At 47.3% G+C, this 15118-nt stretch overlaps 1 protein-coding gene and 1 long non-coding RNA gene across 3 annotated transcripts in view; both read right to left on the reverse strand.

Annotated features, from left to right (window-relative positions):
* Positions 1 to 7358: 7358 nt before the first annotated feature.
* On the reverse strand, positions 7359 to 13785 carry LOC130258243 (uncharacterized). Of its 2 annotated transcripts, none has more exons than XR_008841456.1 (3): positions 13713 to 13785; positions 13579 to 13637; positions 7359 to 8377 (listed from the first exon to the last, which is right to left on the reverse strand). It is a non-coding gene; the product is annotated as an uncharacterized LOC130258243 (long non-coding RNA). The 2 variants fall into 2 exon arrangements; XR_008841455.1 differs by lacking the exon at positions 7359 to 8377 and adding an exon at positions 8651 to 8662.
* Positions 13786 to 13928: 143 nt separating this feature from the next.
* Positions 13929 to 15118, reverse strand: part of LOC130258245 (EF-hand and coiled-coil domain-containing protein 1-like) — a 37339-nt gene continuing 36149 nt past the window's right edge. The window contains exon 2 of the mRNA XM_056501453.1: positions 13929 to 14084. Within this exon, the coding sequence (XP_056357428.1) occupies positions 14004 to 14084 (81 nt within the window). The 3' untranslated portion in view covers positions 13929 to 14003. The remainder of the gene's footprint in view (positions 14085 to 15118) is intronic.

Raw genomic sequence — 15118 nt, forward strand, 5'->3', positions numbered from 1 at the left:
AAAAAATATTGGAATATTGAAATATTGGAAAATTGGAATGTGGAATATTGTAAAATTGGAATTTGTGGCTAAGGGAATATTAGAATATGGAATATTGGAATACTGAGATATTGAAATATGGAATATTCCAATATTGTAATACTGCAATATGGAATATTGGAATATTCACAAATTGGAATGTGGAATATTGGAATATTGAATTTTGGAATATTGGAATATTGGAATATTGAATTACTGGAATATGGAATATTGGAATATTGGAATATTGGAATATGGAATATTGGAATATTGGAATATTGAAATATTGGAATATCCCCATATTGGAATGCTGGAATAATGGAATATTAGAGTGATGGAATGTGGAATATTGGAATATGGGAATATTTGAATATTGGCTTCCTTGGGGGCTTCAAGACCCCCTGGTGGGGTCCCCAAAGACCCTCGAATGAGACCCAAGTGTCTCAGGGGCTGGATTTAGCTCCTTGGAACAATCTACCAGCATTAGGAGAAGAAATGCAAGCTGCAAAAATAAATAGAGTGTAAATTAGACTGTTAGAATGTAAAATTAGCAGATTTCTAGAATGTTTGCATTAAGGGGCTCGTGGCCAAGATGAAGGATTTGGGGCATGGTGTGCTTCTTTCTCCTTCTCCTCCGTGTCATCCATGCTGGGTGACATGCTGGCACTCTCAGATTGGATAAACACAAAGCTGGACAGTTTAACAAGATTGCATTGTATTGGAAAATTATTATAAATATCTAGTATGTAATTTAGAGTATAAAACATAAGTCCTGCCTCTGCCAGGGAGATTCTGCCCTGGACGTCTAGCTAGACAGATTGCTGTTAGCTGAACAAAGCATTCCTGAGATAAAAAATAATAAGCAACCATGAACACCTCTACGAACAGCCCCCTGCAGTCTCTCATTGGCAGGCATCGGAAAGAACTGGGTTCCAGACCACCTTTGTGTCCTCCTGACGTGATCTCAAGTATAAGGAGACACCTTGGGCTGTGACAGGTACCCTATCAAATCCTAGTCCATCTCCATTTGGTCTCATCAATAGAAAGAAAAGCCCCAAAGCCAATAAGTGTTTGGCACTTTTAGTTTAGTTTCCCCTTCTGCTGCCGACATAATAAAACTCCATTTCAAAATGGCCGCAAGCTCTTAAAACATTTTCTGGATCTGGACCAAGAACATCCTTAAGAGCTTTGAAGATGTGCTGAAGCAAAAACCAAAACTCAGAGGAAGGAGATACCTGGAAAAGGGTATTTTGCAGCCAGTTTAAGAGATGCTTGTGTCTGGTTGGACTTCCAAAAGCCTCTGTTTGCCGTTAGAGCTGTGAAAAAACTCCAGCTTTAGTTTTCATCAAGTCACCAGGACCCACCAAAACCTTGGGAACAGGCCGCATGCAAAAGAAGGAAATAAATTCTCTAAATCAATTTGCAAAATGATGACTGTGCTTGGGACAGCAACAGAACTGACTGAGGGATGGCAAGAATGTAAAGATCTAAACAATTCCTGGCTTCCTGCAGATTTTCCACTCAGCAGTTCTGTAATGGCTGAGGAGTGAGGAGGGGTGGGCAGGAGATTTCAGAAGAAAACAGCTTTGGGAACAGCCTGGGAACATATGGGAGCACATTGCTGCCCGTTCCTTTCTTGAACCTTATCCATAACTTTGCCAAGCATTGCGTCCTGAAGATGCCACTTCTCCAACGGGGAATGGTTCCATCTGATCCACCTATCACTTTTCCTTCCTCAAGTGATGGGCCAAGTGTGTGCAGAGGAAGCTACTTTGTGGAGGAAGCAGTGGCTCAGTGCCAGCCTCTACTGAAGGAGGGACAGCAATGCCAGGCTCGGGCACAGGCACAGGAGGTAATTGCTGTGCCAGGCTCAGCCCTTGGCCCTGCACAGCCCAGCAGCAACCAAAGCTGGAAGTTCCTTTTCCTGTAAGGTTCACCACACTCTTTGCATGTCCTGTGCAACATCCCTGGCAGGGAGGCAGCACACATGGCAGCTCAAGGCTCAGCAGGACTCAGGCCCAGAGGCACAGCAATTACCTCCTGTGACTGTGCCTGGCATTGCCTCCCTTCCTGCAGCAGAGGCTGGAACAGAACCACTGCTTCCTCTGAGAAACTCAGTCTTCAGCACAGTCTCTCCTTCCATCACTGGAGAAAGAAAAAGGGACAGATGGATCAGATTGAGTTGTTCCACAATGGGGAGGTGCCATCTTTAAGCACAAATGCTGGTGACAAACATTGATAAGAATCAAGAGAAAGGCCAGGGTATTAGGGCTGGCCAGGGCCTGCCTCCTACAAACAGCTGACCCTTCTGATGTGCTGCGAGACCAGGAAATTTCAGGGAATATCAGGGCATGCATGGCCCGTGGGGCAGTTTGGGCTCCCTGTCAGCTGATGCCAAAGGCCTTCCTGCAGAGGCTGGGGAGAAGCTGCAGCCAGGCCAGGCTGGGAAACAGCCCTGCAGGGTGTGACAGCAGCACCAGGGCAGTCAGGCTGCCATGGATCCCTTCCCGCTGTGCCGGGCACGGCATGTCCAGATGTGCAGAGAAAGCCCCCGGCTGCTGAGTCTCAGGAGAAGGCTGAGGGAAATGCACCCACCACGGCGTCTCTCCAGATCACTCAGCATCTGGTCCAGAAGTCTGTCAGCCTCCAGGGATTTCTTGTGTCCTGTATCTTGGGCCTTGCCTGTTGGAGGACCTTAAAGCAAAGTAGTTCTACTTCATTAGGATGGATCCCACAAAAACAGTGCTCAGCTTGTGGGGTCAGCAGGGACACACTACTCACCCCTGTGATGGGAGCTGGGTTTGTACACAGCATTCAGCCCTGGAGTTGGGAAAGTGCTCCCTGCAGACACACCTGTACCACAACAGCCACAGAAGCTTCAGTCACCTAGTTCCTGCCAGGTTGTCTATAATTATGCTATGAATGGAAGCTTAGAACTTACCAGCAAAAACCAATCAAGTGTTGCAAACCATCTTCCACTGAACCTACTCAATAAGCCTTGGCAGGATTCTCACCTAGAAGGGAGCACGGAATTTACATGGTGTGCTGTGATCCACTTCAGCCTTAGGGATCAGGGCACAACAAGGGAGGGAAATGCACCCACCACGGCATCTCTCCAGATCACTTAGCATCTGGTCCAGAAGTTTGGCTGCCTCCGTGGATTTCTTGTCTTTTGTGTCTTGTCTCTGGCCTCCTGGAAGACCTTAGAGCAAAATAGTTCCACTTCATTAGTATGGGATGGGTAAGGCTGTGGGGGCCAGATGTGAATGGACAGGGCCAAAGCTGCAGAGGGGCCTGGGGAGCTCTGGGCTGGCCTGGTCACTCTGCTTACTCTTTCCATGCCCTGTGCAACATCCCTGGATGGGTGACTGGAGCAGCCCAGGGCCCCTGTGGGCTCGCTCTCCCACACAGAGGAAAGCCTCCCTAAAGCCCTCTGCAGAACCATTCCCAACTCTTCCTGGGGAGAAGGGAGCGCTGTCCCAGGAAAGGGGAGCCAGGCCGCCGGCTCACCTGCTCCCCGCGCTGGCCACGGAGCTGCCTGGGCAGCCCTGGCAGGCAGGGCCACTGCCAGGAGGAGCAGGAGGAAGAGGCGCAGAGCAAGGGCCATGGTGCCTTGCCCTCTGCCAGTCCCGCAGCTCTTGCTGCCACCGCTGTGCTGCCACCGCTGTCCCAATGTCAGCACCGCTGCCGCCGCCGCCGCCGCTGCTGCCGCAACAGTTGTGCTCAAGGACTGAGTGGTCGGTGGCTGTGGTGCTGTGCAACCACGGGGCTCTGGGACCTCTGTGACCTCAGAGCCTGCTGAGACCTCAGCCTGCTGTCACCCCAGAGCCTGCTGTGACCTCATGGCCTTAGCTGTACCCCCAAAGTGTACCCCGATATGCATAAATGAGCTGCGGTGATTATAAATATTTTGCTTTATCAAAGTGCCATTGCTTAGCAAAACCTTTATTCGGCCTGTTCACATTGCGGGTCAGGCTGTATCCCTGGAGATGCTCTCGATGGCTCCCCTCTTTTTATGGACATGCCACTGGAGGTGGTGCAGGCCCAGATGATGCCATTTTTGGAGATGTGCCCTGAGCCCAGGGACACTCAGCATGGTCTCCTCCAGCCCCTCGGGGCCCCTGGTCACAGCAGCTCCTGCCTGGCTCCTGCCTGCCCGCACCGTGGGCATGCATGGCTGCTCCTGGACATGGAGCTCAGCCAGTGCTGGTGCCATGTGGGCTTTGCTGGTGGTACCACACGGACATAGATGGAAGGACTCCATTTATTTGAATATAAAACATGGGCATAGCCCTGGCCTGGCCAACAGGGGCTGCCCAACTTCAGTCAGGGACAGGGAGCAGGGCCAGGGGGCTCAAGGGCAGGGTTCTTGTTTTGGAGGTGTGGGTGCTGGGACACGCTCAAGAGAGGGGTGCAGCCAAGGGCTGATGGGGATAGATGTGAAGAAGTGGAATGAGTCCAGTTCTTGTTGCCTGAGCTCTTGGGCTACTCTTCTGAATCTGCACAGGAGCACCTGTGGAGAGAGGAGTGTCTGAGGCCCCAGCTGCCGCTGGCACACAGGGAGCCTCGTGCCCAGCAGGGCCCAGAGCTGGCAAGGCTGCCCAGCACGGCTGGAGCTGCTGGCACAGCTTGGCCCAGCTGGACAGCTGCCCCTCAAGGCCCCGAACAGCAGGGGATGGCTCTGGGCAGGGTCCCTGGCCAGGAGCGGGCCCCAGAGCGCCTCTGCCTTTCAAGGGCAATCTGCTCCCCGCTCTTTCTCCTCCCCACCTTGCTCTGCCTCTGCCCGCTGCTCCTGGGGCTGCTCTTGGCCACGCAGCCTCAGTGGGAGCCAGCACTGGCTGCAGCCCCAGCGGCTCCCCAGGACAAGGCCCAGCAATTGGGAGGCCAATGAAAGTACTGGGCAGCAGCAGAACCCTCAGCAGAGTTATGTGGACAACCACTGACCACCCACAACTCCAGAGCAGCCTCACTGGGAGTGTTTCCTCTCTACAGCCACCGTCAAATGAAGCTGTTTGAGGGGGAGAGCAACAGAATACTCACCGTTTTGTCTTCCAGCAATACCAGATTCTGATACAGCATCACATGAAGACAAGCCCCAAAACAACCAGAAATGCCGTTAACTCAAGCCAGCAGCGTGTATCCTGACAGAAACCTTTTCCATCTTCCTTCTGGAAATCGGGAACATGTCTTAAGGTGCCGACTGCATCTGTGGGAGCAATGGGGAGTGTTATAAATGAGCGCAATGGGCCATAAAAGATCGAATAACAATTTAAAAGATTTATTGGTTACAGAAAGCAAAAGCAAATTCAGCGCTGGGCGACAGAGGGGTCTCGCTCCACTAACTGCCGCACCCCACCCCCCTTAGTTTGTTTCTTTTATGCTGTTCAGTTTTCGGGTTACGTGCTCCTCCTCCAGTAGTTCTGCGCATGCTCCTCCAGTTGCTAGGGGGTCTTTTTCTGCCTTCTGCTGGTCGGGGGATGAGGGTGAGTAGTCTTCCTCAGCCACTGACTCCTTTCTTGGCACTTAAAACAATATGTGATTATGCAAGCAAAACCAGAACACATTCTGGCTTTTATACTTTAAGGCCTATCAAGCAGAGCAAAACAATTAACAAGTTCTAGCGATATCTTTTTCAAAGTCTGTCTGTCAGAGGATCAAAGCAGAAAAATTTAACATCCTGGCCTCACAAGTCTTTGGCAACATTCCTTCAATGTCAGGGAGCGAACAAAAGGCTCGTTATTTATTACAAGTCCCCCCTTTTTCTATATTATTACTTTTGTTCGCTAAATCTTTGTAATTCCCTCCTACTTAACTCCAGATAATCTTTTTCCTCTTCCCCATTTAAGGCTTCATATTTTGCTCGTATTAACATGAGATGAGCGGCTTCTAACCTGCTTTTTACAATGCTAATTATTTTGTTGAAAATACAGGGGCCGAAAGCAAGCCCTAAAATTATTAAAATCTCTGGTGCAGCTATGCTTGACAAGAGGGTCGTTAGCCAGGGTGAATATTTAAACCAAGACTCATACCAATTTTGTTGGGCCTCCCTTTCTCTCTTGCGCTGCTCCAGTTGTTTTCGGAGCTCAGCCATGGTGTCAATTAATATCCCAGTGTGGTCTGCATAGGTGCAACACTCCTCTCGCAAAGACACACACAGTCCCCCTTGCTGTAAAAACAACAGGTCTAATCCCCGTCTATTCTACAATACAACTTCCGAAAGAGATCTTACTGATTTTACGAGACCGTCTATTGCCTTCTCTATTTTACTTAAATCTTCATCTACTGAAATTCTGAGATCCTTAAATCCTTGCTGTTGGTTCACTAAGGAAGCCACTCCTGTCCCCACCCCAACACTTCCTATACTTAGTAATACAGCAACTGTGAGGTCTGTAAACGGTTCTCGTTTGTCTAAGTGGTGTTTTGGAGTGAATTGATGAGCATACACATATAGTCTTTTGGGTGGTACACAATCCGGGGAACTACCATGACCTGAGTGCAGTATTCGGATGTTTCATTGAAATTAGATATTGATATACACGGGGTTACCCCTAATGTGTTGCAGACCCATTTGGTGTTCGCAGCAGGGATCAGCCATTGAGCCGGCTTGCGGGAGTCGGTTACAGCCATTTTTACCTGACAAAGATCATCTTTATCTCGAGGTATATTGCTTATGCACCTTCCTTTTCCACTTACTTGTGCCATTGATATTCCTGGGGTACTTTCTTTCCCCGTTTTCCAAAGGCACTCCCGCGGATTTGATCCATTGACACGTTTGGATTTTGCTGTGGACCCCAAAGCTTCATAAAAAGGTGGGTTAATGGTATAACATAGCCAGCACTCTTTGGTTAGATTTGGATATGTACTGTTGAGGACCCCAAAGGTAGCTTGCATTACTTTCCAGAGCGTCCCATGCTTTGGTGGTAACACAGTGGCAGGCATAATTACAGATCTATTAGTGGCCACTGTTGTGTTTTCCCTCATAGCCTCATTCCAATTTTCCTCTATTTTTTGGGTACCTATTACTGGATTTGGCCCTACAGGTACCGGATCATGTGGAACTGGTTCCCTCTTGATTAGAAAATGTCCTCCCCTATCTTTTCCAGGTTCCCATGCTCTAGCTCCCCAGGTTTTGCCAATTGTCCATACCCCGTCTTTGACCTTATTGTTTGTAACATTGATTTGTATTCCATGGCAGTTGCCAGGGTTTCCCACTCCCTGATCTTTTCTTATTTCAGGGGGAATGCATCCTGCAGGCCACCACCCTACAGATATATACTGGTCCTTTCCTCCTCCCAGGGAAAATCCGAAAGCCACTGTCTCACATCCCCAGTATCCGCAATAAAATTCTCCAGGATAATTACAATAAGGTTTTCCTGGATTGGATGCCAGACAAAAATAAAATCCCCCCTTGTTCAAGCATGGGTGCGTTTGGGTTAAGTCACAAAGGCAGCAGTTAAACGAGGGGGTTCCTGAAGTCACCACTGTACTAAGTACTTTCTGGTCCTCCCACCTTATTAATGACCATTTAAAAGGTTCATGGCTTGCAAGCGCAGATTTCAAAAGCATTATATATAGGATTCCTAATTGGAGGTGGTAGCTTCCCCATTTTTCACAACTGCTCTTTTTATTTTCCTCCCAATTTACCTCAGACTTTTCCCTTTCCCTGGACTCTCGACGGCTCTGGGTACCTGTTCCTCGTTTTCCCCTTTTGCTCGGGCGCCCTCCTCCACTGCTCTCATCTCCTCTGCCTTGCCCATCAACTCGTTTGCATCGAGCTATGGGGAGTTTCATCTTCTCGGCAGCAGGAGTATTCTTCAGGAGGGGTGTTTGACCCATGCTTTTTGATATGTTTTATGTATTTATACCACTTGCGGTTCTTAATCGGAGGGGTATAGCAACTAAGTTCAGGTACCCACCGTCTGCACAGGGCGGCTACTATCCTGGCCACAACTGGGGCAGGTTCGTTAGAGTGATAACAATAAAATTGGGGGTTTATCCCTCTTGCAAAAATTTTCCACCACTCTTCAGACCCTCTTAAAAGTTCTCTGGCAGCCACTTTGGTAGCCAGGACCTGAGAGGTGAGTAGCCTTTGGTCCGAATAACAATTTTTACACACTCCCCTTGGAGGGTAACTGTTGCTGCAATGGGTCCACCACTCCTCCTTACAAACTAAACAAATAAAGCATACAAAAGGGTTACGATTTCCCCAGCAATTTTCAGCATTACATCTTATTTTCACTGCTGCATTCAGCAGATCTTCCCCCCCCCCAATTGGTGCTCCTGTTGCTCGGAGCTCTGCCAGGAAGGAATAGTATGTTAGATCCCACAGTCTATCTCCCATGTGGAAAAAGTCTCATACCTGTGGTGGGGTGAGAATAATGTAATTTGTCTTTTAACTAGAGCTTACTCGCTTCTTGAGTGTCAGTTTCAGGCTCCCAGGTGTGCCTTTTACTTCCCACCCGGGGTCGTTGGTGAATTTAGACGGATCTACTGGTCCCTTGATTCGGCTTGCGTGAGTCCACCCTTTTTCCACAGTGCGTACTGCTGTGTCTGTTGTAAGCAACACCTGGTAAGGTCCTTCCCACTTGGGTGTTATCGGATTTTCCTTCCAACTTCGGACCAGTACCCAGTTCCCGGGCTGAACCTGATGTAATACAAGATCTAATGGTGGTCTCTGAACCAACATTCCTTTTTCCCATAGCTGTTTTTTGAATTTCATTAAAGCTATTAAGTACTCGTTAATGTATCGTTCACTAACATTTGGGTTTGTCTGTGCCTTTTCTAAACTATAGGGCATGCCATATAACATCTCGAATGGGGAAATTCCCAAATCCGCCCGGGGTTGAGTCCGAATGTTCAGCAAGGCTAGGGGAATGCATTTAACCCATGATAATTTTGTTTCTAGTACCAATTTAGTAAGTTGTTTTTTTATTTCTCCATTCATCCTTTCTACGCGGCCTGAACTTTGAGGGTGCCAAGGAGTATGTTGTTCCCAATTTATTCCTAATGCTGCTGCCAGCTCCTGAGTTATCTTTGATGTAAAGTGCGGCCCCTTATCAGAGTCAATTGTTTCTGGTACACCATACCTGGGGACTATCTCCTCCAGCAGGGCTTTTACTACTGTTCGTGCGGTTTCCCTTGATGTCGGGAAGGCTTCCACATAATGAGTAAGATGATCTACTACTACTAAAAGATATTTAATCCTCCCCACCTTTGGCAATTCAGTAAAATCCACTTGAATATTTGCAAAGGGTTGTTTTGCTAGAGGCCTTCCCCCATGGGGTAGTTTTCTGAGGTTACTTCGATTTACCCGCAAACAGGTAGGACATCCCTTTGTGATATGTTTAGCTATATCGTGGAGCCCGATGCTCATGTACCTAGCGGCAAAGTGATCCACCTGCCCCTGGGCTCCCCAATGAGTTTTCTGATGTGACTTATACAATACCCTTTGAGCTATTGCCTTTGGTAACACTTCCCGGCCATCTGCTAATATCCACTTTCCTGCTTCCTCTGTAACACCCATTCTTCTAAGTCTTTCTTTCTCCTCATTCGTAAAAATTGTGTCAGTGTTTTCACCGTCCTTGACTCCATCTTTTCCCCTTTGCCCCCCTTTTTCTTTTAGGACCATTTCCTTTAGGGCTGCCCGTTTTGCCTCCTGATCTGCAGCGTTATTCCCCCTGCTTTTTAAATCTATTCCTTGTTGGTGTCCCTTTAAATGAACCACTGCTAACCTTGTCGGCCCTCTCAGAGCTTTTAGTATCTCAACTATAAGTCTCTGGTGTATCAAATCCTTCCCCTGTGAGTTAATAAGGCCCCTTTCTTCCCATAGCTTTCCAAATGTATGGACTACTCCAAATCCATATCTAGAATCAGTATATATTGTCCCCTCCTTCCCCTCAAGAAGTTTCAAGGCCCTTAATATTGCATATAATTCACATGCCTGGGCAGACCATGATCTATCTAATGCACCCGACTCTACCACCTGTAGGTTCGGACCCTGCACTATTGCATACCCTGATTTTCTTTTCCCTTCTATTACCCTGGAGGATCCATCCACGAAAAGTCTTTCACCACTTTCTAATTCCTCCTCTCCTAAATCCGGTCTAATCTTTGTCTGCTCCTCTATTGTAGCTATACAGTCATGGGTCAAAAACTCATGCTTCAGTTCCCCGTATAAAAATGCGGCCGGGTTCTGTAGTGCAGTGGTTTCTAACGTCAAATTGGGTGCCTCTACCAGAATTCCTTCATACTTTAGAAGCCTAGCATCTGAAATCCATTTTTCTGCTTTTTGCTGTAATACGCTCCGGATGTTGTGAGGGGACATTACTTTGAGATTACCATTAAAAGTAATTTTTCTAGCTTCTTCCACCAATAGGGCACATCCGGCCACTATTTGTAAACAGGTTGGCCAGCCCCTACTCACAGGATCTAAAATTTTTGATAAATATGCAACAGGCTTCTTTTTCCCTGCCCAATCCTGGGTAAGTACCCCAAATGCAATACCCTCTTCTATGTTTACAAATAAGAAAAATGGTCTCCTCACATCTGGGAGGCTTAAGACCAGGGCATGGACCAAACTTTCCTTTAATTCCTGAAGTTTCTCTGTGTCTTCTTGACTTCATTTCATTAGCCCTTCCTGTGTTAATTTATGGTAAAGAAATCTAGCTTTACTGCTATAATTTTCAATCCACTGCCTGCAGTACCCGGTAAGTCCTAAAATTTGACGAACTTGTCTCTTGTTTTTTGGAATAGGTAGTGACATAATTGCTTGGATCCTTTCAGGGTCTATTCTTTTCTCTCCCTTCTTTAAATAGTGCCCCAAATATTTTACCTCCTCCTCTACAAACTGAAGTTTAGTCTTAGAAACTTTTAACCCCTTAAGTCCCAGAAAATTCAACAGCCTTATACTTTCTTTCCTTACATCCTCCTCATGTTCTCCTGCCAGAAGCAGATCATCTACATATTGTATCAGGGTTACTCCCGGTCCTGTTTGGTAATCCTGCAAAATTTGTTCCAATGCCTGTCCAAACAAATTTGGAGATTCTGTGAACCCCTAGGGTAACACTGTCCACCTCAGCTGTTGCCTCCTCCCTGTATCGGGGTCCTCCCATTCAAATGCAAAGTAATCCCGGCTTGCCTCGTCGAGAGGGCAAGCCCAAAAGGCATCCTTTAAATCTATGACACTATACCATAAGTTATTAGGCCCCAATTTACTTAAGAGTGTATATGGATTTGCCACCACGGGGAACCGAGCCACTGTGCGTTTATTAATTTCCCTTAAGTCGTGCACTAACCGATAAGTGCCATCTGATTTGCGCACAGGGAGTATCGGTGTGTTGAAGGGTGACATGCATGGTTCTAGCAACCCCTTGCTCAACAATCTATCTACCTCAGGTTTTAATCCCCGTCGACCCTCAGGGGATATGGGATATTGCTTTATTTTTGCCGGGACTTCCGGATTTCTAATAATCACCGAAAATGGGGCTATTTTTAGCTGCCCCACGTTTCCTGGATTATACCATACTTCAGGGTTTATCTTTTCTTCATCCTCCACTCTGAGAGAACAGAGTTTAATTTGTAGTTCCTTCTCTACTACTTCTATCCTAATTCCTAGTTCTATAATCATATCTCTCCCCAATAGATTATATTCAGATTCTGATACTAACAAAAAGTCTCCCAACGCAATTCTTGATTCTGATTCAACTGTCACCCTTTTAATAACCCCCACCTCAAAGGGTTCTCCCTTTGCTCCTACTACCGTGGCAGTCTCTTTAGATAGACTACATCCTTTTGGCAAAAACTGAATAGTTGATCTTTCAGCTCCTGTGTCAACCAGAAAAACTATTTCCTGGCCATGGGGACCCACCTTCAGTTTTATCAAGGGCTCCTTATGATGTTTCCGTGTCCCCAAGAGATAGAGCCCCTGACCCCTCTAATCTGTCTTGAACTCCTTTTCATCTCGAATCCTGACCCTACACTCTTTCTTGAAATGTCCTTTTTTCCCGCAATAAAAACACACCTTAATGTCCTGTCTCTCCCTTGAATCCCTAGACTCCTTAAGCTCTCTTACTGGCCGCCTCTGTGTCTCCCTCTGACCCTGTTCCCTACTTTCTCGTACCGCAGCAACCATCATTCTAACTTGCCGTTTCTGACTTTCCCCTTCCCTTCGGACATACACCTTTTGGGCCTCTCTCAATAGCTCATCTAAGCCTCTATCCTGCCAATCTTCCAGCTTTTTTATCTTCTTCCTTATACCTTCACCTTCCCAAGATTTAGACACAAAATATACCTTCAACACTGTCCCATTTGACCATCTGGATCCATTCCTGAATAAAGCTGGAAATTCTTTCTCAACCTCTCTAACCACTCTGTGGGGGTTTCATCCTTCTTTTGTCTCTCATTAAATGCTTTATTGGTGTTCTGGCCTCTCGGGACTGATTCCCTAATTCCCTGAACTATGATTGTCCTCAGGTCCTGCATGTGTGTTCGATGTGCAGGATTCTGATGATCCCACTGAGGATTTTGAAGGGGCCATTTGGTGTTAGCTGCAGGACCCTGAGCGTGTTGGGTGTCCCAGATACGCATCCCCTCCCTCCTAATCATATTTTTCTTTTCGGCCGTAAACAGGATGTTCAAAAGGGACTGTAATTCATCCCAGGTATACATATTAGGACCCAGAAATTGGTCCACTCTTTCAGCAACTCCCAGCAGGTCTTCTAATAAGTGTCCCATTTCCTTCTTAAATTCCCTAACATCCCCTGAACTGAGGGGCACAGATATAAATCCTATTCCTGCCTGAGGACCCCCCATAGGCATTTCTCTCAATGGAAATAAATTTTCTTGTTGTTTCCTAGATCTCCCTCTAGTGACTGGTCCTGAGTAGCTCGAATGATCTGAATCCGAATCCTCCTCTGGGGGAGGTGCACTGGGGGCAGGGGCCTGCGGTGGGGGTACGTGTGGAGGGGGTACCATCAGGATTTCTTCTTTCCTACCTCCCTTTTTCTTATTTTTGTTATTCCCTTTTTCAGTCAATTTAAAGATAAAAACCTCAGGACAGGCTATCCAGATTTTTGCATACTCACTTTCCTCCAAACAAACAGGTTTTTTTGTATTTACCCAAATATTTAATCTCTGTTTTATTCAATCCTCTGTTGACCCAAATATTGGCCAGGACACGTTTCTTGAAATCTCCTTCCCACCCCAGACTTCTACACAGTAATATATCATTTTTGCCTTATCCTTCCCTTCCGTTCCAGGGAAATGGTCCCAATTTTCTAGTAAAAATCCCAAGGGACTATCTCTAGGTATGGGTGGGAGTTTAACACTTGCAGGAGGTTTACTCTTCCCCTGCCCCATTTCCTCCGGAGTACCTTCACTTGCACCAAAAATCACTTTTGCTTCCCCTGTTTCGTGGCCCACGCCCTCGCGGGTCGATGGGAACCGCACTACTAAGGGTCCGCACTCGCTTGGGGAATCTGGCTGCCAGTCCCCCTCTCACACACACACCACACGTTGTACTCCAGGATCCCGACCCCGCCCGAACGGATCCCTTATACTTACACGTCCTGCGTCTTCGTCCGGACTTTGTGCACAAAATTTAAGGGGTCAACCGGGCCCTCCTACCTTTGCTTTTGCTTTCTTAATTTTAGGTTCGTCGGTCGAGGTTAGGATAGGACTCCCCTCCCCGGGGCCACCAAAATGGTGGGGCGCGCCTTCCCGCAGGCAGAGAGCACCTCCAAAATCTTGATCCGAGTCACGAGGCCAAAATTTGTTATAAATGAGCACAATGGGCCATAAAAGATCGAATAACAATTTAAAAGATTTATTGGTTACAGAAAGCAAAAGCAAATTCAGCGCTGGGCGACAGAGGGGTCTCGCTCCACTAACTGCCGCACCCCACCCCCCTTAGTTTGTTTCTTTTATGCTGTTCAGTTTTCGGGTTACGTGCTCCTCCTCCAGTAGTTCTGCGCATGCTCCTCCAGTTGCTAGGGGGTCTTTTTCTGCCTTCTGCTGGTCGGGGGATGAGGGTGAGTAGTCTTCCTCAGCCACTGACTCCTTTCTTGGCACTTAAAACAATATGTGATTATGCAAGCAAAACCAGAACACATTCTGGCTTTTATACTTTAAGGCCTATCAAGCAGAGCAAAACAATTAACAAGTTCTAGCGATATCTTTTTCAAAGTCTGTCTGTCAGAGGATCAAAGCAGAACAATTTAACATCCTGGCCTCACAAGTCTTTGGCAACATTCCTTCAATGTCAGGGAGCGAACAAAAGGCTCGTTATTTATTACAGGGAGAGTGAGCCCATGCTATGCTCCACTGCTGAGCTGGCAGCTCGCTGGATACAGCCAGGACGTTCTCTGTTTCCCCCAGAGCTGGGGCCTGCAGGCACCTTGGCCCCCTTGGCACAGGCTGTGCCACCCAAAAAAGCCCAGAAGGCCGGGAGGAGAGCCCGGGGGCAGCGCAGCTGCTTGGGCAGTGGCTCCTTCCAGGGACCCGGGCCCAACCCATCCCTGAGCAGCCACTGCCAGCCCTGACCCTCCCTGTCCCGTGACAGCTCCCCCAGGCTACAAAATGTGTCCCACAAAATCACTGCTCAGCCCATGGGCTCAGCAGGGACACACTACTCACCCCTACTATGGGAGCTGGGCTTTTGTTCAAACCAGCAAAGGAGTTTGAAAAGTGCTTTTCCCAAAGGGGCAGACTGTGAAAGCGTCTACAGCTAGGAAAGAAATGGTCTCAGTAGTTGTGTGTTGCTCTTCTCTGGAACTGGTCCCAGAAACATCCTTCAGGCTGCTGTGTAAATGCCCACACATGGTCTCATAAGCCCCTATCTTTTTGCAGTCTGCACTCAGAAATTTTGCAACAAATCCACCAAAAAACTCCAAGTTACCTCTGTGAATTGCACACTACAGTTTCCTTCATTTATTCCCAATATCTCAAGGTTTCTGTATAATGGTCCTGAGAATATCAGATTCTTTTCAGTGATTTTTATATAATATTGAGACAGATTAAACTGCCTTCTTACTTTTACATTAAGCAGGTCTGTTTGTTTTTTTTTTTTTGTTTTGTTATGTTTTTGCTGTTTTGATTTTCATAC

This window comes from Oenanthe melanoleuca, chromosome 12, assembly GCF_029582105.1.
Source record: "Oenanthe melanoleuca isolate GR-GAL-2019-014 chromosome 12, OMel1.0, whole genome shotgun sequence".
NCBI classification, from domain to species: domain Eukaryota; kingdom Metazoa; phylum Chordata; class Aves; order Passeriformes; family Muscicapidae; genus Oenanthe; species Oenanthe melanoleuca.